Source organism: Mytilus edulis, chromosome 3, assembly GCF_963676685.1.
Source record: "Mytilus edulis chromosome 3, xbMytEdul2.2, whole genome shotgun sequence".
In the NCBI taxonomy this organism is placed as follows: domain Eukaryota; kingdom Metazoa; phylum Mollusca; class Bivalvia; order Mytilida; family Mytilidae; genus Mytilus; species Mytilus edulis.
Genome location: NC_092346.1, coordinates 69,618,107 through 69,644,471, shown reverse-complemented (window position 1 = coordinate 69,644,471; position 26,365 = coordinate 69,618,107). Strand labels below are relative to the sequence as shown.

General features: G+C 31.0%; 1 protein-coding gene across 2 annotated transcripts in view; it reads left to right on the top strand.

The window, feature by feature from the left end:
• The first annotated feature begins 8,028 nt into the window (after positions 1–8,028).
• The window catches only part of LOC139517275 (leucine-rich repeat-containing protein 74A-like), a 35,440-nt gene continuing 17,103 nt past the window's right edge, over positions 8,029–26,365 (top strand). Inside the window, exons 1-11 of one of the 2 annotated variants that reach the window (XM_071308171.1) lie at positions 8,029–8,272; positions 15,405–15,595; positions 16,346–16,453; positions 17,059–17,152; positions 19,069–19,118; positions 19,499–19,580; positions 19,980–20,065; positions 20,978–21,172; positions 21,667–21,759; positions 22,964–23,087; positions 24,127–24,162. In XM_071308171.1, the coding sequence (XP_071164272.1) occupies positions 8,221–8,272; positions 15,405–15,595; positions 16,346–16,453; positions 17,059–17,152; positions 19,069–19,118; positions 19,499–19,580; positions 19,980–20,065; positions 20,978–21,172; positions 21,667–21,759; positions 22,964–23,087; positions 24,127–24,162 (1,111 nt within the window). In that variant the 5' untranslated portion in view covers positions 8,029–8,220. The remainder of the gene's footprint in view (positions 8,273–15,404; positions 15,596–16,345; positions 16,454–17,058; positions 17,153–19,068; positions 19,119–19,498; positions 19,581–19,979; positions 20,066–20,977; positions 21,173–21,666; positions 21,760–22,963; positions 23,088–24,126; positions 24,163–26,365) is intronic. The other variant, XM_071308172.1, reaches the window with a different exon arrangement.

The following is a 26,365-nucleotide window of genomic DNA, read 5'->3' as shown; positions in this document are numbered from 1 at the left end:
TATCTAGACCCCCTTTCAATCTATGTGTGTGTATATATATATATATATATACAATAATTCGTACTTATTAGTTTAACAGTGTTTTATATGTAGCCATTCTTTCATTCCGTTACACACATACGTAAAACCAGACACGCATTTGTGATACGTATTTTAGGTTTTTTTACTCCTTAAAATTACAATTTCAACATATTAATGTTGTTCCTGATCCAAATGGCAAATGCATACACATAGACAAAGTAACAAATATAGATACTATAATATTAAACATTATCTAAAGTTTCTTAACGTTTCAAGACAATTGGATAGTTTGTGATTAAAAAAAAACATTATACACCTATTGACTGGGTGTGAGGGTAATAGCAAGTTTGTTGTCCCTGAGGTACCAACTATTGCTCGAGGCAAAGCCGAGAGCAATAGTTGGTATGCGAAGGGACAACAAACTTGCTATTACCCGCACACCCAGTCATTAGGTGTTTTATTATACTGAACAACACAGCCATTAAGTATTTTATATATATACCAAATAAATAATTTTCTAAAAGTGTATAGATATATCATCTGAAAGAAAACAAAAATGTCACATAACTTTATATGCACATGATGAACTATACTTTTTTTTATAATTTGTTTTGTATTAATAAATATTTCATTAATTTCAATCAAGACAAGAAATACTTATGTTAAACTTTCTATGCTTAAAAAAAAATTCTAGCTAAAATACACCAAACGCAAATTAACTTTTTATATACGGAGAGCGAACCCATATTAAGAATAAGGTACTATATTTTAGATCTTTAAAAAATTCCCAGTGAAGATTTTTTTTTCTTTTTTATAATTGCTTCTTATAAGGGAAATTACAATCAACACAAACAGATTCCACCGTTTACAATATTAGCGGGAGTTTGACGTTGCAAAGCATACGTAACCAAGCAGAGTAGTCAATGACATCATTATCGTCCAATGAAAAATAAGCATGAAAAGTATGGGAAAGATGATTATGAAACTATTAACCGGTGTAATAGTCTTTGAAACTATTGACTGGCAAATGGTTCTGTGGAATGAAATAGCACAACTATTTCATTACTTTTCATATAGAAAAAACACACTGAAGTATAATAAAAAATAATGTTATCTTGAAAGGTGTGTTTCAAATTGTCTGTTATTTCAGAAAAAAAACAATTAAAAATAGACTTATGATAATTAATAAAAAAAAAAAAGAAGATTTGGTATGATTGCCAATGAGACAACTGTCAACAAGAGACCAATTAAAAAAGAAGATGTGGTGTGATTACCAATGAGACAACTGTCCACAAGAGACTATTTAGTACGAATTAAGACTGAAATTTGTTTTCCATGCACCGTAAAAAAAAATTGGAACAATGGAAACAGTTGCTATTGTAAATACAAATAATCAGAGACCACAAAAGGAAAGTATATTACTCTGACATTGATTCATAGAACGTTCTTTTGTTTATTTTATAAAAAAGAATATCTTTGTTTTAAGTTTTACACACAAAATTTGAAAACGGAGAACACTGTGCCTCTTATAACCAACATGACTTAATCATACGACGATACAATACTAAAATTCCGGATTAGAAAACAGGCTTATACATAGTACTTTAATTCAATCACGGAGTCGGACCCGCGATGTCGTAGGTGTGGTCTAGTAGTTGTTAATTTTTATGTCATTTGGTCTCTTGTGGAGAGTTGTCTCATTGGCAATCAAACCACATCTTCTTATTTTTATATCTAAATGTAATCTGTAACATTTGAAAAAAGATTAAAAGGCCTTAGTGTCAAATAAGTTTATAGAGACTTGATTGCTACCACTTTCTATAAAGCAACCAAACACACTTCTGAAATAATTTATTGGTACAGGCATCGATATTTGAAGAATGAGCGATCATACACTACATGTACAAGGCATCGGAAACCAAAGCGAGATCATTGGCTCCAGTTCTACTAGTAATTTATTTTATTATCGTCTCTATATAATATATTAGATGGATTATATTCAACACGGAGCTTTAGCTCACACCGAACAGCAAGGTATAAGGCCATCTCCCCCTACAAAACGGGGAAACGAACGGTTTAATCTATATAGAAAACTTAAAAACGAGAAACGAGAAACACCTATGAACCCCACCAACTGTTACAAACGACAAAACAACAGGTTCCAGGCAAATATACAGGTTTCCTTTTTGGTTGCTTGCATATATTTGATTTTATTTACCCAATTGTAAAAGTTAATCGTTCTTCATATATGCAAGTATATCATTTACATCAATATTCAAATTTACATAATTTTCATATGTGAAATTTAAATCATCTAGACTAAGTAATAAATATGCATCTCGTTCCTGAATTAGAATTCGTATTCTGATTATGCGGTTCATGACTTACAAATGTACGTGGTTTTTGTAATCATAGTATTTATACGAAACGATGACATGTGTTTGGTATTGAAGACAAATATTTCATTTTATAAGTTTGTTTAGGTAAATAGCACTATCCTAAGTTCAGTCAAATCCGAAAAACTTTCAGATTATATAAGTTTAACCTTTAAATAAATTTGCTTAACAGTTTTTCCTGGTTTTTTTTGTGTTACATTTATTTCGATAACAAATATTAATCAATCTACATGCAATATAAAACAAATGATTTAACAGCATAAATTATTCATGAAGTTGATCTCAAAACAAGCCTCAAGCTACAAATCTCAAAGAAATGAGAATCATAAAGGAACGCGATTCAATAAATAATTTATATGGACTATCGAATGTTTGATTTCTTCTTTTTTCGTCGAGACAAAACAATAGAAAAGTGGTAATTAATTTATAAAAGTCAGGTATTAAATAATGGTTAATCAATAGGAAATAAGGGTTACACGAGAGCACACTTGAATTCTATCAGCATTTTGATCTAGGGTAAGACTATATATCTGTTATATTTGGTGTTTGTTTTTTTCGTTCAGTAACTTATTTTAGGGAAGCAGACTTAAAGTTTACTGCGGGGTTATTGAAAAAAAAATTCTTTATTTCTATGTCAATGTTTTATTTATTTTGCTCGTCAATTTAACTCGGGTTGTAGTATTGTCAGTTTTTTTATTTATTGTTTTCTTGATTTCGGATTGCCCCCTTCAGTACTTTATCTCCTGACCTTTTTCAAAATTTGATAAAGTTAAAATAATCAGGCACAACGGTTTCAATATAGTTTCTTCCGATTCTGTTAAAAACGAGAAACGGAGGTTACTATTCAGGGTTCGTAGAGAAGCCCAAAGACGACAGAAAAAACAAAACAAACCCAGCTGTCTGCAAAATACTTAAAAGAAATGAAAGGTTGAGAAGCAAGAACCCATAACAACCGTACTGATTTGAGGTTCTCGAAAGATGAGTAAATGTTGCTTCACATGTGGCTTAAGTTGAATTGCTCAATATTAGTGCAATTTTGCGATTTCGCATTTGAGGGAAAACAGGTGGGATTGTGGCTACGGCAAGTTGGACTTATTCGAGGTTATTTGTAACACATATATACGCGTTGATATTCCATACCGGCTAACCTAATCATGATGGCTTCCGTATGATTTCCAAAGGAATTATTTAAACCTTTACATTTTTAATAAACTATTGAATCTGAATCTACATTAAAACTTACAATCAACAAAGCCTGAGATTTTTTCCTCTTTTTTCACAGTTAAGTTGAGAAAAAAAATCTTAAAAATTAGATTTTCGACCTCCACTTTAAAATCAAGCCTGTGTTATAATTTGATTAAATTTATTTGATCTTATAATTTAATTTTGAAATTAAGATGTCGAAATTCTTAATATAAATTTCTCAGAAGTTACATAAAAGTTAGTTAGAATATAAAATAATCCACAAGCTACTCGATTGATTAGTATTAAATTCAAATTTCATTTTTTGTCAGTTAAAAAAAGAACAAAGAAAATAAAATTAATTTGATTGTATTAATAATCAAACGATTTAACTGTCAAATTTGAAAGTATAACAAAATGCAACAATTTCATTACAATATATAATTTCGTTAATGACATTTTCCTTTTAAAATTATTTCATATGCACTAAATTTGTATTATATACAAATATAAAGTTGGTAATATAACTTTATCATGAGATGTGGTATTCCAGATAAAATATGGACACACTAACAAGTATGAGTAAATCGTTCTCAAGCACTACACAAAGTTATGATAACATTTCGGAAGTTGGTGTAGCAAGTGCTTCAAACTCACATTGGCATGCAGTACGGAGGGACCTATATGACATTAGAATAAATAAATCAAGGATCAGCAGTCGTCAGCAGTCAATTTATGACGACAAGAAAACGATAAAGAGCAAAGAAGAAAGTTTCGTCGACTCAGGTTTAGACCAAAAAGAGAGTGATAATATTTCTGACGATGGCAGCGAAAGTGACAAAGCAAGCGACGATGATGAAAAATCAACAACAAGCAGAGAATTTGACACAGACCTTGATGCTAGCGGTAATGATTTTCCCATTAATTATGTACATTGTATGGTAAATTATTATATACAAATGTATAATATATAAACAGGTCTAAATTTAAAACAACGTTGAACTCAAACCTATGATTGCGTTTGATAATACCGGCAATTTTTATTCGTATGCATGCAAAACAAATTTCTTGGTAGAGGGTTCTAAATGCGATACAAGCAACATTTTTTCTAAAGACAAAACAGGTGAAAAGGTATATTTTAACAAAACGCATTGTTTTAGCCGACTACCATTGGCGACTGTCATGTAAACGGATCACCAGATGTAACAAAATGGATTGTATTATTAATCATTACTAAACAGGAAACACAAAAGTATGTGAAGTACAAATCCTGGTCACAGTGGTATATGGTAATCAACAAATACATGTATTGAACGGAAATTGTTTCGTTTTGTTGTCCGACAACTTCGAAATCTACATCATGGAATTTCTTATTTTTATAATTTATTTCAACGAATATTTTTACATGGAGAAAGAAAAGTAAGACATATAAGTTGATGGTAGTGCAAGCATGGACTAATACATAATGTATGAAGAGCACATTCAATGGATATTTATAAAATGTATAAAGAACATAGTTATGGAACATGATTTATTTTTAAATGCGCGGTTGATGATGGTAATAATATATTAAAAGATCAGTTGTCAGTCATTTTAATAATAATAATAAACAACACAAGTCATATGTTACCGCTTTTCCGAAATAATTAAGACCAATTGTGATCATAGTAAAGTTGACTGACAAATTAGCATTTTAGGTGGTTGTAAATTATTGCAAATTAAAAGTTTTGTATGTCTGATAGAAAGACTAAAATAATCCTATATTATTTACAATATGTAAGATTAACCATACGGGTTCTTCTTGAATACTGTCAAAGTCACTGATCATAAAGATGAAATGATACGTCACATTTTGTGTTTCCATATTAGGAGGAAAGTGGGAATGAATTGCGACCTCATATAAGGTACCTTTTACTTATTCTAATGCAAAAATCGTATCACCATCTTGCATATCAAACTCCATACAGCAGTGGCGGATCAAGAAATTTTCATAAGTGGGGGCCCACTGACTACCTAAGAGGGGGCACGCTCCAGTCACGCTTCAATGATTCCCTATATAAGGAACATTTTTTTCCCAAAAAGGGGGCCCCGGGCACCCTGCGCTCCCCTAAATCCGCCTCTGAGTACAGTGATCTTTTTCTTTTCCTCCATGAGTGTAAAGTAGTAAGCGGATCGGAACTGCCCGGGAATTTGCTAGCATATATATTTCTAAAGCGATTAGCTAAGCTAGCGTAAGCCGACACATGTATTTTAGTTAATGTAAGAATTGATACGATATTTATACAGTTATAATGGATAAAAGATCCCACCCTCCTCCCTGACAAAGATTTACAGAAAATACGTTTATTGTAAAAATGCACTTCTGATATGATACCATTGGTATCGATAATTAATGTTTTGATAGTGTCACTTTGGAAGAGCATATATTTTTCAAGGTCAAATAAGCATTTTATAGCTTATTAATTTAAAACATTAACAATGTTTTTAATTCTATAATATTGTTAATAGAATACTGTAATAACAATAGTGATGTGACGAAATCTTGGCAAATGAATTTTTGGTTTGGTCGTGTAGTTGATTCATGAATTTTTAATGGTTCAGTAACAAATACAGTAATTTCCCTTTGACTGAATATTTCTTTAAAAGTCCTAGATTTTTGTGCGTTTGGAGCGCTTTTACTGAAAAACCTTCATCAAGAACGCTCAAATAAAAAATGCTTGAATATAATTATCATAAAAATAAAATTGAGAAAGGAAATAGGGAATGTGTCAAAGCGACAACAACCCGACCATAGAGCAGACAACAGCCGAAGGCCACCAATGGGTCTTCAATGAAGCGAGAAACTCCCGCACCCGTAGGCGTCCTTCAGCTTGCCCCCTAAAAAATATGTATACTAGTACAGTGATAAAAGACGTCATACTAAACTCCAAATTATACACAAGAAACTAAAATTAAAAATCATACAAGACTAACAAAGGCCAGAGGCTCCTGACTTAGGACAGGCGCAAATTTGCGGCGGGGTTAAACATGTTTATGAGATCTCAACCCTCCCCTATACCTCTAGCCAACGTAAAAAAGTAAACGCATAACAATAGTATACGCACATTAAAATTCAGTTCCAGAGAAGGAGCTACATGTATATAACTTTTAGGGACCGTATGAGAATAGAAGACAACTATCTTTTATCAACTTTCTCCGGGCGAGTTGAGAGGTTTGTTCTTTCAAATTATCAACGGAGAATTTGAGACGGCTAAATGTATGCTATACATCATATCAGTGTAAAAACCATTAAATTCCACCGGCGAACAATGCTTGAAAAGCAAACCACACTTTCTAAATAGGCATGTCGCTTTTGGGGATTTATATTTCTCAGGAACGCCAGAAAAGCTAATATGTCTTCTATCGCCATCAGGGATACATTTCATAAATATGAGAGTGTTATTATGAAAGACCAGAAACTAAAATAAAGAAACAACCGAAAACTGGTATGATATACATTCAACATGAATGATGCACATGTATTATCATTTGTAGAAAATGGATGAAATGATAAAAACTAATATTTCTACCTCAGGAATTATAGATGACCTTAGCTGTATTTGGCAAAACTTTTAGGAATTTTTGGTCCCCAATGCTCTTCAACTTCATATTTTATTTGGCCTTTTAAACATATTTTGATTCGAGCGTCACTGATGAGTCTGTAGTAGAGAAATCGCGCGTCTGGCGTAAATATAAAATTTTAATCCTGGTATCTACATTTGTATGATGAGTTTATTGTAAAGAATAAAAGTTTATTTTATAATAGTAAAATCCTTGAAATAGCTATACCGGTAACATCGAGTTTCAATTCGACATCTATTGTGATTCGTAGGTCTTTTGATAATGATTTTTCCCGTGTTAACAAATTCAAACAGCATCTATAAAGAATTATATTTACTTAGATACATTCAGTACACCAGACCCGCCTACAAAACCATGTGAAAATGTGGCCATTTAAAGACTATTTTACAACATCAATAAATCATTGACAATTCAATTTTTGTATTTGTTTCAATTACACCTACCTTTAACGGATTGACAATGTTCTATTGATATAAGCTAGACTGGAAAGCAGACATGTAGCAGATCAACACAGAATATGGGTGTATTTACATGCATATATAACTGTAATTTTCTTCCAAAAATAACCAATTTGTAAAAATTGATTTAAATTCAACTGCGGATAAAAACTATGAAACAATGTTAGTAAAATCTAACAACAATATTAATATTGTATCCGTTTTTAAATATAAATTTCATATTAACACACCCCCAATATATATATATCACATTTAAACATTTTTTTCTTCCTAATGTCTTTTTAATTTGATTTATTTTTTCAAAAGCTATTAACTTGCAAAAAATGTGAACTGTTTCACATGACATAACATAGTAAAAATGGCGACAGGAAAATAATGAAGCAAGTTTATCATTAAAAGATCAAAATCAATCAGCAAGGCTCATTAGATATATGTACAATAATGATAAACAGAATCTTCAGCTTAATAATGCATGGAAATAATAAAAAGTTTTAGTGAGTTCCGGTTCGGAAATCGAGATTTTTTCCAAAAATGGCCAATAAATGATAATGGCAAATACTAGTAGTTGTAGATGTTGGATTTGTCACAAAAGAGGTAAGCTCTTCATTAGAAATAATTTTTTTTTTCTTTTTAACGAAAAGAAAACTTATAAAACATATCTAAAGAAGACTATCATGTTATGTATAAACTGACGTCATTTAGGTGACAAAGTATACGGATATCCACCATGTTTGTTGATGAATATTCAGAGAGAAAATTTTCAAATATTTTTTTTTTATCCTTTTTGTGCATCAATTTTCTACAAAGGACATAGTTCTTAAACTGCAGATAATCGTCACGAACATGCATGCAATATTTGCCGGATGTTAAGCAACCAACAAACAATCAATCAACCAATTGTTTGGCTTTCAATAATCGATACCTTCACCATGATGGACTCTCGCATCTCATTTTATTAGGATGCATTCCTCACCTAGTGTTTATGAGAGTGTATCGTTTGGAATTTAAAGCTTTTTTTTTCAAATGATTTTAATTGTTTTTACAAGTTCGTTAGTTTTCTTCCTATATGTTGACCAATATTCATAATTGAGAACATCGTGTCCAAACACATGGTTTATTTAGAGCGGAGATTCTAGACCTAGGGTTTGAGCACTATGTGTTATTTAATCTACGTATACTTCAATGAATGGACCTTTTGTGGCCATTACAGTAAGATGATTCCGAACTATATACAAGCGGGGTTGTGGAAGCATGATATCTACTGTCAAACTTGTTGTGACAGTATAAGTTAAGGGTAGATGTAATATTCAACTAGTTATTTGACAGTACAATACTTTAACAGTAATTTTCACTTCAAGATAAATTTAGCTGAAAGGATTTTTAGAAACGAACCAGTTATTACTCCTACACATACATACATACTAAAACAAGGAAAGTCTCAATCTTTTCTGGTAACACTTTCTGTTGTCTATATATATATCTTAGTTTAATACCAAACTTGGGAGCGATGCACAGCTGGTACTCGTTGTAATACTATATAACTGTTGGATTGCCGAAATCAACACTGGAAAAAAGTTTTACATTCATTCAATATATAAGTTTAAGATGGGTTCGTATAATTCTTTACTGAGAAGAACGTTATCGGCTTGAAAAATAAAGTATTTATATTGGAGGTCATTATGTAGCGGGGGTCTATAAAACACAGAGAGTCTGGATGCTTAATGATTCTTAAAGATATTGAATAATTGCAAGTATCATGGCATTGTGGACTGTTCCACTTTCCATATATTTTTGTTATAAAAATTTACAGCAATCATCAGCAAATCAATATATTTCGGTAGAGTTAGGCATTTATAGAAGCAAACAATTAGTTAAGAAACTGTAACCAGTTGTCTTAATACTATAATGGAACTTATCAATTATGCATGAGAGGTTAACATAATTGAATAATTGATATAAACCTATTTAATAATAATGCGTTAATCAATATTGATGTAAGATGAAAGTTGAAATACTTGTTTTTTTTAAATCCATTTTTTCTAATTTTAAACCATGATACTTCTTAACTTTTAGCGTCAATTCTGTATGTATGTATATGTTTGTAGTATAAGCGTTTGAACAATGGCCCGATTCCAAAACTTGACATGACCTTTCCGGAGATAAAATAACATATACTTATTTTTTCAAATAAGCACATAACTTTTGTGTAATACTTCTGTGAATTACATTTTAATATTAGGAATTTATATAAGGGAGACACAAATTATGTTCGTTTCTACGGAATCGGTCTACTTCGTTGCGAAATCTACTAGGTTAAAAGGAATTAATGACCTTTGGGTGATATAATTGGGTGCTAAGACAGTTCTTTATTTTAATGCTAATTGAATATGCTTTATGATTGAATCTACAGAAATTAATAGTAATGTGAAATTAATAATAATAAATAAAAAAAAAAAAAATAATAATAATAAAAAAAAGTAATGTGAAATTAAATATGGTTAAATTTTGTTGTATTGTTGTATTTGATAGCATATATGTTATTTTTTCATATCGCGTGATAAATTGACATAACCCTATAGACTCAATTACTTCAATATAGCTTACATATCAAAAATGCAATGTGGACAATATATATTGCATAAATAAAATATGAATATCTACAAAGACATGGGTTTTCAAATGGAGAAACGCTATATTATAAAAACATTTCCCAAGCGTCTTTTTACCGTTGAATAAGACAGATCGAGAAACAGCTGTGTATTATTAACCATCAAACACAATTTGGATTAAAAAAAGAAATATTAAGTTTTTCATGAAAAAGGAACACACATTGTTCTGTAAGATATTGTAAGATGACATGTGTATAGAAGAAGACACGCTGTACAGTGACAAGAAAATCAGGCATCAGAACATCAAACATGCAAGAGCTAACGACGATAAGAGGAATACTTTTTAATGGAAGAAAGTTTTAGTTAAATTCTATAGAAATTCAATTCAAATCTCTTTTTTTTAAAGTGCAGTGAAAAAAACAAAATAATATCGACAATTCCGATGTTAGTAACGTTTTTTAAATAAAGCGAAAGTGGATAAATTATGCTCTTTGTGAGTTTTCTTGAATAAAATAATTTGAATTTGAATTTAAATTATCATCAACAGATGAAACCACAATTAGTGAATATATGCATGAAAAAAGCTCAGTATTTAGCACAGATCGAACCACAAAATGATTATAATCATACGACAGAAGAGTGAAATCAACTACACAGCTGAATAAAATGTAAAAACTTCAATTTGAAGAAAAAAGACTACGGACATTTTTAACAGTTTTTTATACGTTTGAGATCTCTTTAATTCTTGATATGAGGAAACAATTATACAAAAACACGTATGCAAAACAATGGGAGGTAACATATATAACAACGGAAATGACCAATGCAATAGAATGATGTCTTATGAGAGCAATGATTAATATGTTGAAAACGAAACTACTTCATCAAATAAAATGCTCAGGATAAATAAACTGAATAGAATTGAAAGTGCTAGCGTGAAATCAAAGAGAAATAGACAAACTACCACTTTGCCAGATAGGAATAGTCCAAAGAGAGAAATTATGCTGAATGAATTGGAAGAGGATCACAAGTCTCTGTCGCAAAGCACAAAACATTCATGTCCATTCTCAGATATTTTAAGTGACGAGAATACCCTATACATGTACGAATCATTTTCTGAAAACAACGTGTTCAGTAGTTCCAGCACACTTGATTTTACCACATCAACGGTTGATGTTCATAGCCCATATGAACACAGAGATAATATGAATGCAACGTTGAATCAGTTCGGTAGAGAAAAGACATATGTTCCGGATGATATAAACGTAACGTCAGGAAACAAATGTGAAAATCCGCCTGTTTCAGGTAACAATCACCTATATAGATTTGATAAATTAAACAGTAAAATGTGTATTGACAGATCAAATACAGAACTATCTATAAAAGAGAGTGATAGCAAACAGAAAATATTCACTCCTAACCCCGCCATTAACGATATTGTCAGGACCAATACTAACAAACAGGAATCGAATTCAATTATCACGAATGATGTTACAACATGCATCAAACCTCAACTTAGTACGACCATAAAATTAGGTGACCGTGGTCAAACACCTGACCACCCTAAACACAAAACAACAACAAAATCTGTCTATTTAAAACATTCAGCTACAGGCAAAACATACGGTATGAATACATTAGCATTTAGTTCACGGAATATAACAAATAATCAGTCTTTAAACAAATTCTTTTATAAGGACGATGATGTTATGAAGAATTATATAACCAGACCAAAGCCAGAACAAATACCATGTTTGGATGACGTTGTTTTATTAAAGTCAAGTAATGTCAAAAGTAAAAACCGGAGTAAAAAAGATAAAAGTAAATCTGGAGAATTTACATATTCCAACCAGTATTCTGGGATTTCAAATGTGGTGATTGGTGTGAAAGAAAAAAATGGACTTAAAGCTATAAACAAGCAACAAACGCAACATACGCAATTAACATCAAATGGAAGTTATGATTATAATTCGAAACAAAAGTGTATTCTAAAAGGAGACATCTGCACTTCGGGTATTGATAATACCAGTATATTTACTCCGGTAGACGGAAAAGAAGTTGACAAAAGACGTCCAAAGCTTGAGGACAAATCAGTTCAGACATCTGTAAACAAATTTGAATATCTACAGTTTCCAAGAATCTACAATCCACGAAACTTAAAGAATGAATCAACTCGTTTAATTCGAGGTCAATCGAAACGAAAACGTAAATCAAAGGAAATACAAAAGGAATTGGACGATCGTTTCGAAAGACAAGTAGTCGCTAGTATTCAAAAATCTAAAACGGGGAAAAAGAAGTCAGAAATTTTGAACGAAGATGGTTCTATATTCCGAGCCACACTGAAAAAATCTAAAAACAAGACCGTGAAAACAGCGAGAAAACGAAAAATTGCGAGTCCTGTCACAGCGATGGAAATTCAAAAGTTGATGGCATTTTCAACACACAAAAAACTATTTCAACAGGAATACATTCCAGTAAAAACTTGTAAGAATCAATTTATACTTAATTTGGATACACTTGATATTAATTTGATAAAAAATTAATAAATAGTTTAACATTGCTTGTTTTTGTTTAAAAAGAAATTAGTTATATTTTCATTAAATATTTAAAAAAGACGACAATTAAGATTAAAAGATTGTTAATCTTGACATTTCATTTTAGATGTTTATTTACCCGATAAGTATATTATAGCTGATTGTGTATTGCTTAGAGATTAAATGTATTTAATTGACGTTCTATTTATCGTCAATTTCCGCATGATATACATATATTAATCAGAAATGTTATAATAACTAATTAGTCTGACTACAATGCCTAAGATTTCTTTACAATATTAAATCCTTCTTTTCCATGTAAAGTGAAATTCAAACTAAAGTCTCTATATATATATATTGTGACAGCAAATTTGTTTTCGTGTTCTTGAAAAGAAACTGAGTTTCAGAAAGCGGTATGAGCTTTGACCATTGTTGAAGGCCGTACGGTGACCTTTAGTTGTTTATTTTTGTGTCGTTTGGTCTCTTGTGGAGAGTTGTCTCATTGGCAATCATACCACATCTTCTTGTTTTTATTATCAGAAAAAAACATTCTTATAATTTGCTAGGCTAGATGTTTCATCTGTATAACACTCATCTGTGGCGCTTGAATAAAAGTTAGAACGAAAATCAATCCTAAAGTTTAGGAGCATAAGGTGGATACTTAACCAATAAAAATGTTACCCGAAATTTAAATAGTTAGCAAGCTAGGAATTTTTAATTTTTATTTGATTAACACTTTAGTATGAAATTCAAAACAGTGTAGCTGTGGCCATTGATTGACCCATCAAAAGCATCCATTGACTGGGACAATTTACGTGAACGTTTGTCTGTAACAACCACTGTTCATGACGTACCTACGATAGACATTTAAACTGTGGGGTCAACAAAGGTTTCTTAACGCCTTTAATTATAAAATAATTCGAAAAATTAATCAGGAATAACCTTTGTGTTTTGATTCATATAATTGATATAAATCAAAATATCGTGTTATTTCTGATTAAATTTTCGAATTACTTTATTTAGGTGTTGAGAACCTTTGGTGACCCCATAGTTTAAGTGTCTTTAAAAAGTACATAGTGAGCATTGGTCGTTACATACAAACGTTCACCTAAATTGTCCCAGTCAATGAATGATTTTAATGTGTCAATCAATGGCCACAGCTACACTGTTTTGAATTTCATACTATTTAGTTTTGAATGTTTCCACTAGAATCAATCTCAGATTCAGCGGGATGGCAAACCATGTACAAAATGCAATTTTAGTATGAAATTCAAAACAGTGTAGCTGTGGCCATTGATTGACCCATCAAAATCATCCATTGACTGGGTCAATTTACGTGAACGTTTGTCTGTAACAACCACTGTTCATGACGTACCTACGATAGACATTTAAACTGTGGGGTCAACAAAGGTTTCTTAACGCCTTTAATTATAAAATAATTCGAAAAATTAATCAGGAATAACCTTTGTGTTTTGATTTATATAATTGATATAAATCAAAATATCGTGTTATTTCTGATTAATTTTTCGAATTACTTTTTTTAGGTGTTGAGAACCTTTGGTGACCCCATAGTTTAAGTGTCTTTAAAAAGTACATCGTGAGCATTGGTCGTTACATACAAACGTTCACCTAAATTGTCCCAGTCAATGAATGATTTTAATGTGTCAATCAATGGCCACAGCTACACTGTTTTGAATTTCATACTATTTAATAAACTGATGATGATTTCTGTTTTACTTTTAATTTAGCCATTTCATTTGGAAGTAAATCATGAGATTGATTTTGTTTAGTGGCACATTTCGAGACATCGCAGATGTTCTGTGTGAAACCTTTACTATCTGCAAGTACTTGAACTGATTGGATTTTTTAACAGCCATCATAGATAACCATCGGTCTACTTTTGTTTAGAAGCATTTTACATTATCTAATCTTGGTTTGAAAGTACCAATGAACTTTACTACAACTGGTGAATACAATAGACGACATGAATATGTATATTCAAAATGAAAACTTAAAGTGCACCAACGTTTCCGCCAGCTTAAATCGAGGCTCGTGTCTATCTATTTTAAATACCCGTTTTCGGTTTGAGAAAATCGTGTATGATCTTTTTATGGCCCCATTTATGAGCATGTTTTTTTCTGGTCTGTGCATCCGTTCGTCCGTCCGTCCGACTGTCCCGCTTCAGGTTACAGTTTTTGGTCGAGGTAGTTTTTGATGAAGTTGAAGTCCAATCAACTTGACACTTAGTACACATGTTCCCATGATATGATCTTTCTAATTCTAATGCCAACTTAGAGATTTCTTACCATTTTCACGGTCCACTGAACATAGAAAATGATGGTGCGGATGGGGCATCCATGTACTGGGGACACATTCTTGTTGTTTTTTTAATTTCAGATCAATTTTAATTTAACATTTAAACCGGTTATTCAAAACCACATTTGATATTTTTTTTTCATTTACTTTATGTTACACTACATTAAGCTAGGGTAGACAATCAAATACATCAAGTTTATAGAAAGCAAGAAACGAATTCATAATTATACAACTAATACTAATTTTGCTTTTATGAATATTTTCTAGACGAAGGTGAATCAGAAGATGAAGCGAAAGAAGATATAGACATTGGCCATTATTCTTATATACATGCATGTGAACAATTAGGAAATCCACCCATTCGTAAAATATTTGAACAATTGCAGACTCACGAAATAAACGTTCAGTATGTTGGACTTAACACTAACGATGTCATTGCTTTAGCGTACGGCCTTCTGGTAGGTATCTTGCTACTACATGTAACTTCATTTAATTTTTTTCTAGAAGTGGAAGGGGATGGACTTTTTCCACAAAAATAGTATGATTCAAATAAGATAAACAAACCCATTATATGATTATGTAGTATATGGATCTCATGCCATGCTACATTCCAACTTCAAACCATAATTTGCTAGACAAGTATAACCTTTGATTTCATTTGTAATTAATTTAATAAAACACGACATAAACAAGCAAATTGAAATTCTCTTGCGTGCTATATAACCGTTTGATAGTGTCAGAGAGGCGTTTCCACTTGAATATGATTGCAAACCAAAAACATTAGATCAGGCTTTAGAAGTGCATATTAGTGATACCTTATTATTAATACAGTAGTACGTTATTATGACAAATTATACTCGAACACTGGTCAGATATTCTTTAGTTTAGCTACTTTAGATTTTATCCGGTGATTCAATTTTCTATCTTTATCAACGTGATTCGGAATAAAAAAGAGATTTCCAATTGAACTACATTTTAACAAAGTGCTAAATTTTCAGCACAAAAGGCTGATGTTCAGATGCATATTTATTGCAATGCTTTTGGAAGTGTTGCATTTTAAGACGTGTCCTAATGAAAATAAGACTTAAAATGTAAATATTATATATCAGAACTGAAATGTATAACAAACGAAAACAATATAATTTTGTCATTTATTGCAAATGTAACTGTAACTGTAATATGTAATAAGATATCATGCTGTATTTTAGCATAACAGTAGGGTGGAGAGTGTCGATATAGAAGACAACAGAATGAGTGAAGAGGGGATGTTGCATGTGATAGAACTACTGAATTACAACAATGTTATATCTAGCCTGGTAAGATATATTTGTTTATAAGGTTAAATTTTCACACTGCTTTATAAATTAAAGCGAGTATTTGATATTCTGCAACTCTTGTTAAAATTCCCTAAGTTTTTGGTGAAAGCTCTACAAAGATTTCAAGTAAATGTCAATTTGCAAATGCTGAAGTAATACACATGTTCAAATGACCATTAAATTGCTTATGGTAAACGTTATTCAAGGTTTTAGATATCGATAGACTACTGGGGAAGTCACAACAGGGTTTGAAATACTAGTAGTATGCAATATCAAAGTTCTGCATACATGTATACATTGAAATGTCGACATAGAAACAATACTACTTTCAGTGTACATATACATGTACCTTCATTGCCCAGAACTCTTATCATGTTTTAGTGTTATGATTACACTATATGTGTATAACACATTTGGGACTTTATCCAGGTCAGGCTATCTGAACATTTTCCTCTTCGGATTTTTCTTCCTTTATTTGCATGTTTATATCCTCGAAGGATCGCGTTGTTCATGTGGTCTGATATTCTGTCTAACATATTTGTGTATTATCAAAACGAATGATTATGTTTTTTAGGCACTATAACATATTTCTCCATTGTTTACAGAGTCTTTCCAACAACAGAATGACGGTCAACTGTGCAGGAATGTTGAAAGAAGCTATAAGTAACAATGCATGGCTAACACATCTAAATTTATCAGGTATGGGCAAAATCAGTAAAATAAAATTTATATATATAGCGATACCAAATATCATTGCTATGAACATGTCTGGTAAATATTGCTACCAAATGTCAATTCCATGACCAAGTATGAAAATATAGATATCAAATAGTATTGACATGAATAGTTTTGGAATATAGAGATACCAAAATGTCCTTGCTATAATTTAGTGTTTTAAATATCGATACAAAATGTCATTGCTATTAAAAGGTTTCAGAAATTTCGTTGCTATTAAAAGGTTTCAGAAATTTCATTGCCCTTGACAGGTCTCTTAAATATCGATATCAAATTTCACGGCCATAAACAGGTTTGGAAAAGAGCGATAAAAAGTGTTATGTCATGGTTATGTTTGGAAAATAGCCAATACCTAATATTTTCAGTTTGCTCTTATGTTGTGTTGTAAAACCACTGTCGCAGGTTAGATGATTGACCACAATGCCGTCTTTTGTGTCTGTCACAGAGAAGAAACCTGTAATACATTGACTATCGTTGGTTGTTGTCTTCAATTATTGATATTTACTTGTTTGTTGTTTTACCTTGAGTAAGACCGAACATAGTGTTTTCCCTTTTGTTACTTACTATAGTGTATAAGCTTTGCTCATTGTTTTAATGTTCAGTCTTTGCAATTACCTGTAAATGTTAATTGTTTTTTTTTTTATTTTTTTTAATAGTTGTCTCATTGACTATCGTACAACATCTCCTTATTTCTGAATTAGGGGGAAAAGCGATACTAAAATGTCATATTCATGAACAGGTTGTAAAAATGCTGCATGATTTTTTTTCTCTGAAACGGGCATTATCTAGATGCTTGGTTACTTATTTAATATAATTTTTTCAAGCGCTTTGGAGGCGCGTTTAAAAAAAAAACTATCGTCTTTCCAATAAGACCAACTGTGCTGTTCCCTTATTCATATGCGACTGATGTCCTCTCATAAAATTATTCAAAGTTTTGTGACTATGTTGAACGCATCTTTCCAATTGAACCAAAAGCTTTATCAGATACAAATAAGTACCTCATATATTGGCTTTCATCTAGAAATTGACAACAGAATATGACAAAAGAGATGAGTTTAGCTTCATAATTGTAAACGTTATATTTCTAACATTCCAGCAGCGCCAGAGCATAGAGTTTTCTCTCCCAGTTGTTGATATTTTAAAGATATGTTCTCTCTTGATTTTTCATAGCTTTATCATTGACCAGTTAAAGTTCTCAAAAACTATTAAAAAATAAATAAGATTTTATAAGACTTTTACTGATGGCTTATAATTATACATGTTAAAGATTTATTAAAAGAAAAAAAGGTGTCCATTGGCAAATTATTTTAAGGCATTCAAATGGATAAAAACAGAGGATTTCGAAAATCTGACAAAAATTCTAAAACATGACAAGCAAACATCCTTAAACCATAATGGGACAAGACAGATGGTTTATTTGTCTATATTTGATTTATTTTATTATATCAAACAAATTATCTTTGTATAATAGATGAATTTGTAAAACAAATCATACTTTTTTTAATTATAGTACTGTAAAATCACTAGTGATTTATAGGAATTATATTTAATCACCAACGATTGTAGTGGTTATTCACTAATAATAACCCTAACCCCTACTCTAACCCACATGTAATCCCTAATTATACAAAATCACTTGTTACACATACATGGGGATGTTTGATTGTTACCATATTGATACACTAGTATTCTCCACAACCCATTTTATTCAAATGTATCAGAATTTTATAAGATTTACTTAAGTTGTCTTCATGTAGTAACAGACATTAAAGAATTTAGCATATACAAATGTAGGTTAAAAACACAACATATGAGTATTGAATGACGGTTGTAACATTACTAAAATTTAATTGTGACATCAAATTTTTTTCAACATATAGGTACGAAATTTGGCGACGATGGAGCGAAGCATTTAGGCTTAGCAATACGAGTAAGTAAAATATTTTGTAGATTAACCTTTCTTTGGGAAACTAACCTTTTTCATAACACGTACCTAGTCATCTGGCTTGAATTTTACCTGCTTTAACGTTGTTGCCAGATTTAATTTTCCTATCATATGTCATGATATGTGCTAACATGCGCATAGCTGTTTCATATACTTTTGTGGATATAACACCTTTGAACTCTTTCGAGTCGGTTTTTTAACAATATTTAAAATTAACAATTCAAGTTAAGCTCAAAATAATACTTTTCGGTAAATATTTCGTTTATAGACTAAACGTTCTGTTCTATGACTGAAGTTACAGATATTCATACAACACGACTATTGAAAATTTTGTTAAAACATTTTATTTGTTTAATATTCTATAGTCTAACATTTCCATAATATGGATGAATCTTAGTCACAACGACATAGGCGTTACTGGAGCACAGCATATCGGAAGAGCGCTTTGTGAGTATTTATAGAACTAATTGTAACATTTTCATCAATAGGACAATGTTTTCATTAAATGATCAATGCATGTACTAATGTAATTTTAAATCTGTTTTGTTTAGTTACCAGATGTCTATTTTCTGTGAAGCATTACAATAACATTGAATTCATACTTGTGGAAACATATCTCAAATACCACTGAAAACAAATAGGAAGTTTTGCAGATTTTGATTTGTCCTTCCAGCTAATTTGATTCGAGCGTAACTGATGACTAGTATATGTATAAATGTATGCTGTCTGATTGACGTATATACCACTGATACTATCCAATCTGTATATTATTATATTATATAATATTATATACATTGTAATGATAAACTTTGTTTTTTTTTTGTATTGTATTTTTAATTATTTCAGCCATAAATGATACACTAGAAGTATTAGACTTAAGCTGGAATCATATTAGACGCATGGGAGCTCTCGCAATATGTAAAGGCTTACAGGTACTTTTACTTTTAGACATTTTAAAAATTAAATTGTAGTCCAAAAACCATGCAGTACTGCTTATTTGTACATACATATATGTTTTATTTGAAACTAATGGGAAAAAAGAAACAACTAACATTCCATCAAGATATTGATTGTGCTGCAAACAAAGAGACTTCCTCTACATCTTCACTAGATGTCAAAAGCTTGTCAATAATATAACACAAAATATAACTCTGCATAACTAAATACTATTTAATATGTAGACGAATTCAGGGTTATCAACAAGAAATCAACAAGAAATATAACGTTTGACGTAATAATATAATGCATGCACACATGTAAAGAAAAATTAACACGGAAAATTAAGTTTTTGCCATTTCATAATCTACAGCGGACAAATAAAGGCAACAGTAATATACCGCTTATCGAAGTCACTTTACTCTGTGGTTAATTTCAGTATTTCTTTAATTATGAGATGTGTCTTGTCATCTTAGATTAGATATTCTATCTTTTTTTGGAAAGAAGCTTACTCCGACCATACAACTTCTAGAATTAAAGGTGCTCTGACTGACTAGAATCAGTTTCTGGAATAGCATTACTAAATATGTCAATGAAACGATAAACAGTCGTTACATTTTTGCATCTTGTTTTCCAATATTTATGTGTTTTCAAGAAATACGAAAAACACATGATGAGATACAACCCTCCGTGCAGTTATTAAAATGAAATGATGAAACAAAAATCCACATGCAGTAGTTATAATGAAATATATCTGGTCAAATGTGAGATACAAATAAAAGGATAGCTGATTAAACGAACAGTGCTTGGAACATACATTGGTTTGGTCCTTTGCATAATTATGTTTTGCTTTATAATGGAAGACACTCATTGACCAATTATAATTTAGTATACTTCAATTTTTAAAGGAAAACTCTTCAATAGTAAATTTCAATTTATCCATGAACGGCTTCGGTATAGAAGGAAGCCTGGCTTTAGAGAATGTATTTAAAGAAAACATGTCGCTGAAGTGTATTGACCTATCGAATAATCGTATCAACTGGGACGGTCTAGTATATCTTACCAGAGGACTACGAAAGAACAATGTGCTTAGGATACTTAAAGTAAGTTGTTTTACTATCATATAACATGTATAACTATGACATACACTCATAACAAATTTCTTTGCATCAGATCACTGTAAAAGAATATAGGTTGCAGATTTGATTAAATATGTTTTAGAACACTTATAACTAATGATTACTTGTAACCATATTTATACTTCTGCTATATGTCTTAAATCAACAATATTATTGATGATTTTTATATTGGTAAACAATATGTCTTAAATGGTGTCGTAGTGTTAAAGAGAGCTACTGGATTCATTGTTACGACTAAATTATCTGAGATGACATTTTGTTTATTTTTGTTGATTAGGTTATTCAAAAATACATATTAAATTTCTCAAGAAAATTTCCGTGTTCATAAGATATGTCCGCATAAAATCACACCAAACTTAAATTATGTAAACGTGCATACATGTAGATTACAGTGAAATCAAATTCCTTCTAATTAAAATGCAATGAAACATTGTCTATTCCATTTCTTACTGTTGTAGCTTGGAGATAACCCATTACCTGTTGATGGGATACAGAATCTTCTACACGCAGTTTCCAGTCACAGGAGTAACTTAACTCATCTAAGTGTTGAGGTAATTTGACGTTGAGTCGTTTGTGTTTTCTTATTTTTGAGAAATTGAGATAAGACGCGGCACGGTGCTTGTCTATCCCAAATTCATGTATTTGGTTTTCATGTTATATTTGTTATTCTCGTGGTGTTTTGTCTGATGCTTGGTCCGTTTCTGTGTGTGTTACGTTTCGGTGTTAGTCGTTGTTCTCCTCTTATATTTAATGCGTTTCCTCGGTTTTAGTTTGTTGCCCCGATTTTGTTTTTTGTCCATGGATTTATGAGTTTTGAACAGCGGTATACTACTGTTGCCTTTATATAACATTAACTACAGCATATTGGCCGAATAAAACCAATATTTTAATGTGTTTTACTATCATTGATAACGTCATATGGTAATTGGAAGGCTCCTTACATGATATGATATGTCAAAGTTTTGTTGAATGTCAAAGGTGTACCGCATATTACCAGTTTATGGGTAATCTTAATGATAGGCATTAACTGCAATTTGTACATTGTTAAGGATTGTTGCACAGGTTTCTTCATAGGAATAACCACAAATAGTTAAATACCCAGTAGAAACATATTTAAAAGGTATTATACAAAGACCTCAAACAAATTAGGATCCGTTTCCTTAAGTTTTTAATCGTAAAATTCTATTTCATTTTTTAATAAGACAACTGATATTGAAAGGGCGCAGTAACAAATGAGGAAAATTTAACACAATTTCTTATATTTTTGAATTATGAGCCATACATGTGGAGCATTGCCAATAATTGTAAAAAAAAATCCAATGTTTCCCGAACGAGCCATTACTGAATGAGACTTATACCCGACTGGTATTTTCATGAGCAGCACGACGGGTGACAAATTTTGAGCTGGATCTGCCAACCCCTCTAGATCACCACAGTTTTATTTAGAATTTTCGTTGCGTAGTCTTTACTTCTACTCAGTGTTATTGTGCAGTATATTGTCTTTGTTTCTCTCCATTTTTCATTTTCTCTGTGTTTTCAATGTTTCTGATATTTTCTTTTTGTTTCTCTTTCAATAAGAAATGTAATAAATATAAGGTTTTTTATATCAAATATAAATTTCATATATGAATAGTCATTTTGTTATTGTTAATTTAGAAAAAAAGGTTCAACCGTAAGTCATTGATATGAAACAATAATTATGCATTAAGAAAAAAAGTGTTGCTTCAACAATCTAAATTATCAATTTCATTATAGAATATTCCAGTCAACTTTAAAGTTATGGAGGAGGTACATATAATAGCTTCCAGACGATTGTTTACTATAACCCATGGCGGTGTGTTGGACTCAACTGATATGTTTGGTATCAAAAGAGGTAGAGGTAAGTCCAAATTTTATAGAGGATATATGCATATTTTTATTTTGGGATAATGTACCTTCATTTCATCAATATTTATTGGTTGGTATCAATAATGGAGCAGGGACTTCTGGAGCATATGAGTTCACCAAGTTTTGATGAGATGATTAATGTTGCTTAATTTGTGGTGTTGTTTTATCATGTGTGAAGTGTTTCGTGTAACCATGGTGTTTTCTGTTTTTATCAGACATGTGGGTTTCTTCTCCTTATTTAATGTCATTATGAAAAGATCAGAGAATACTATTTGTCAAAAGACTCGCTATAGAAAAAACATTGTAACACCTTACAGAATGTTGGCCTCATAAGGATTTGACTATTCTAAGTAGATTTCCTAACCGTTGATGATATAAAATAAAGTACCAGATGAAGGTTTAGTGTGTTTTTCACACTTATTATTGTACAATGTCAACCGCTAAAAGCGATAAAGTCACATATCAGATGATGCAACATATTCAACTTTTTCTTGTAACAGCAGCTATGGACAAAATAAACAATATTTTCATACATTTACATGTGTTAATGTCAAAACACAATGGTGTCTGCAAGAAATATTTAAATTTTCACAAGAAATGATATCGCCAAAATATAGGATTGTTGTCTGTTACAACATAGGTTCTCAATTCTTTAAGGGTTTGAAAAAAATCAATAAGTGGACATCACTTGTATTGAATAGCTATTTAAGAAATACTGATCATGGAGCTAATTTAAATAATTTTTTTTTATTGTAAACTGCACACTTTAACAAAAAGGCAATATGTGTTGCTTTTATGAACTTGTCGTTTAATCCGACTGTTAAAGACTAAACTACAAAGCAAAAATAAAAATTTATATAATTTATGGCTTAGTAATCTAAACATTAACCGTATCTGAAACACATACGTGTTAGTTAATCTAGTTTATTATTTAATGTGTACCTGTTATTTCTATGTCTTGAATGTATGTGCATATAACCTATTGCTTTGTCTGCAGTTTGATAATAAAATATACAATGTGTAACTTTCAGGACCAAAATATATTAGTACTTTAAGCGTCATTCACAGTAAGCTTTATCCATTGTTTGTTGTTGTTTTTATACTTGAATGCTGAATGATGCATGCATAACATATGTTCATCATTGACTCCTGACTTTCAGATTGCTAGCTTTTGATATTTAACATGTCAACGATATAATTGGACTTAATTTCATCTATCTCACATCAGTTAATAACTACTGTAGCAGAATTATCTCACATCAGTTAATAACTACTGTAGCATAGGTTTCACAAATAATGTGGTTCGAAATAATGATAAGGTTTATACACTCAAATGAAAATTGTACTTTCTAAAAATATGGTGCATCCAAGGAAATTTTCTGGAATTTTCATACCTTCATCACGAAGGTTCAAACCTCAAAATGCTGAAATAGTACGTATGCATCCTAAATATGACATTGGCGATATGGCAAAAAAAAAAAGAAACATTCGCTGTCTTACTAGAATATTAGACGAAATGAAAAAAATACCTTTTGCAATTTCGTATCACGGTAGTTTGTACTTCCCAGTTAGGTATATTGTGATTATATTTTAATATGCTATGTACACCCTTCATAAAAAAAAAACAAATGTGCCAAAATGTAAAGTAATGAGATATGCTATGAATGCCAGTGAGACGACTATATAGCATATATCAATAGATAAGAATGTAAAAATTATACACAAGTTGGGAATATCTAGATTGAATATATATACATTCAGTATTAAAAATTGTATTTAATTTTGTATATACATTTAGAGAATTTGTGTCTGTCCTAAATAATTTGATTTTGTCGATTTCCATTCATTTAATGTTAATAAGGAGAAGTCACGTATTTTCTTATCCATGGCATTCAAAAATGTAAAATAACAAAACATACAGAACTCCGAGGAAAATTCAAAACACTCTTATCAAATGACAGGAATGGATAACAACTGTAATATTTCTGGCGTGGTAGTTACCAATTATGTTGCTTTTAAGAATTACATACCGTACTTATTGAGACCCAATTAAACTATTGTTTGAATCGGAATATAGTATATTATTAATCGAATATTTTTAGGGATTTGTGATTGGTTAAAACTTGATCACATGAACATTTGTATTTGCTCAGTTTGCACGCCAATACTGTTGTGTTTAGTTTTTCGTAGGTCAAAAAACAGCATATTGCACAGAGCATACAGCATGTTACTAAAAATACATTCTAGAAATCCCCAAATTTACATTGTTCATGCAATAGTTGTTGATTAATAATATAACAATTGTAGCCTTTGTTTGAGGTCAATACGATGTTATATCGACCTAGAGAAGCATAGCGACATCTGACTACGTCCTCAGTCAATATGCTTCTCTTAGGTCAATATAACCTCGTATCGACCTCATACAAAGGCTATAATTGTAAAATATTATATTTAAGAATTATCGCATTTAACATGATAATTTGGCAGCTATGATCACGGTAGGTATAGTGTCCGGCTAGGATCGTGGTTTTTCGAGTGATTTTGTCCATTTTTTTCGAGTGTAGTTTGGGCTTTTTCGAGTGATAAAACATGCGATAAGTTCAATTACCTGCGATTTCGTAATTATAATAGTTTTTTACATTACTACCTATCTTATATTGAAAGCTATAAATATTTTGATCGACAAAGAAGCACAACTTCCTTGTATTTAACCAAAGAATTCAGTGTTTGTTATTGTCCGGGTTTTTTCGAAAGCAACTGTGAAAATGTCCGGGTTTTTAAACAAATGGTCCGGGGTTTTTTAACAGAACATTTGACTTTAAAAACTGACATTTTCTGGTTTATAAATGTAATTTAGTGAAGGAAAATATCATATATTCCCAATAAATCATCAAAAACATATTACTACGTTTATCAATGGAAGCTTTTTTCAATTTAATGTAAATTTTCTTTTCGGAGAGCTTCTTTCCATTGCTCATTTAGAAATTACTTGAAATTTAACAAAACGGTGTTTAGAACATAGTGCAGGGAACTCAAATTAATTTTATCTTCCATTCATGCTACCTTTGATTTACAGTTGATAGTATTTATTGTGGTGATCCCGGGAGATTTAAAAAAGGAGAAAGAAACCTAATAGACAGCAGCGAAAAATCAGAAAAATTATATGTAATAAAAGATATTCTACCAAAAGAGGCCTACCCCCAACCCCATAAAAAATCCATAAATAAAGATAATAAAAAACAATTTTTTATTGCCATTGAAAACAAAATT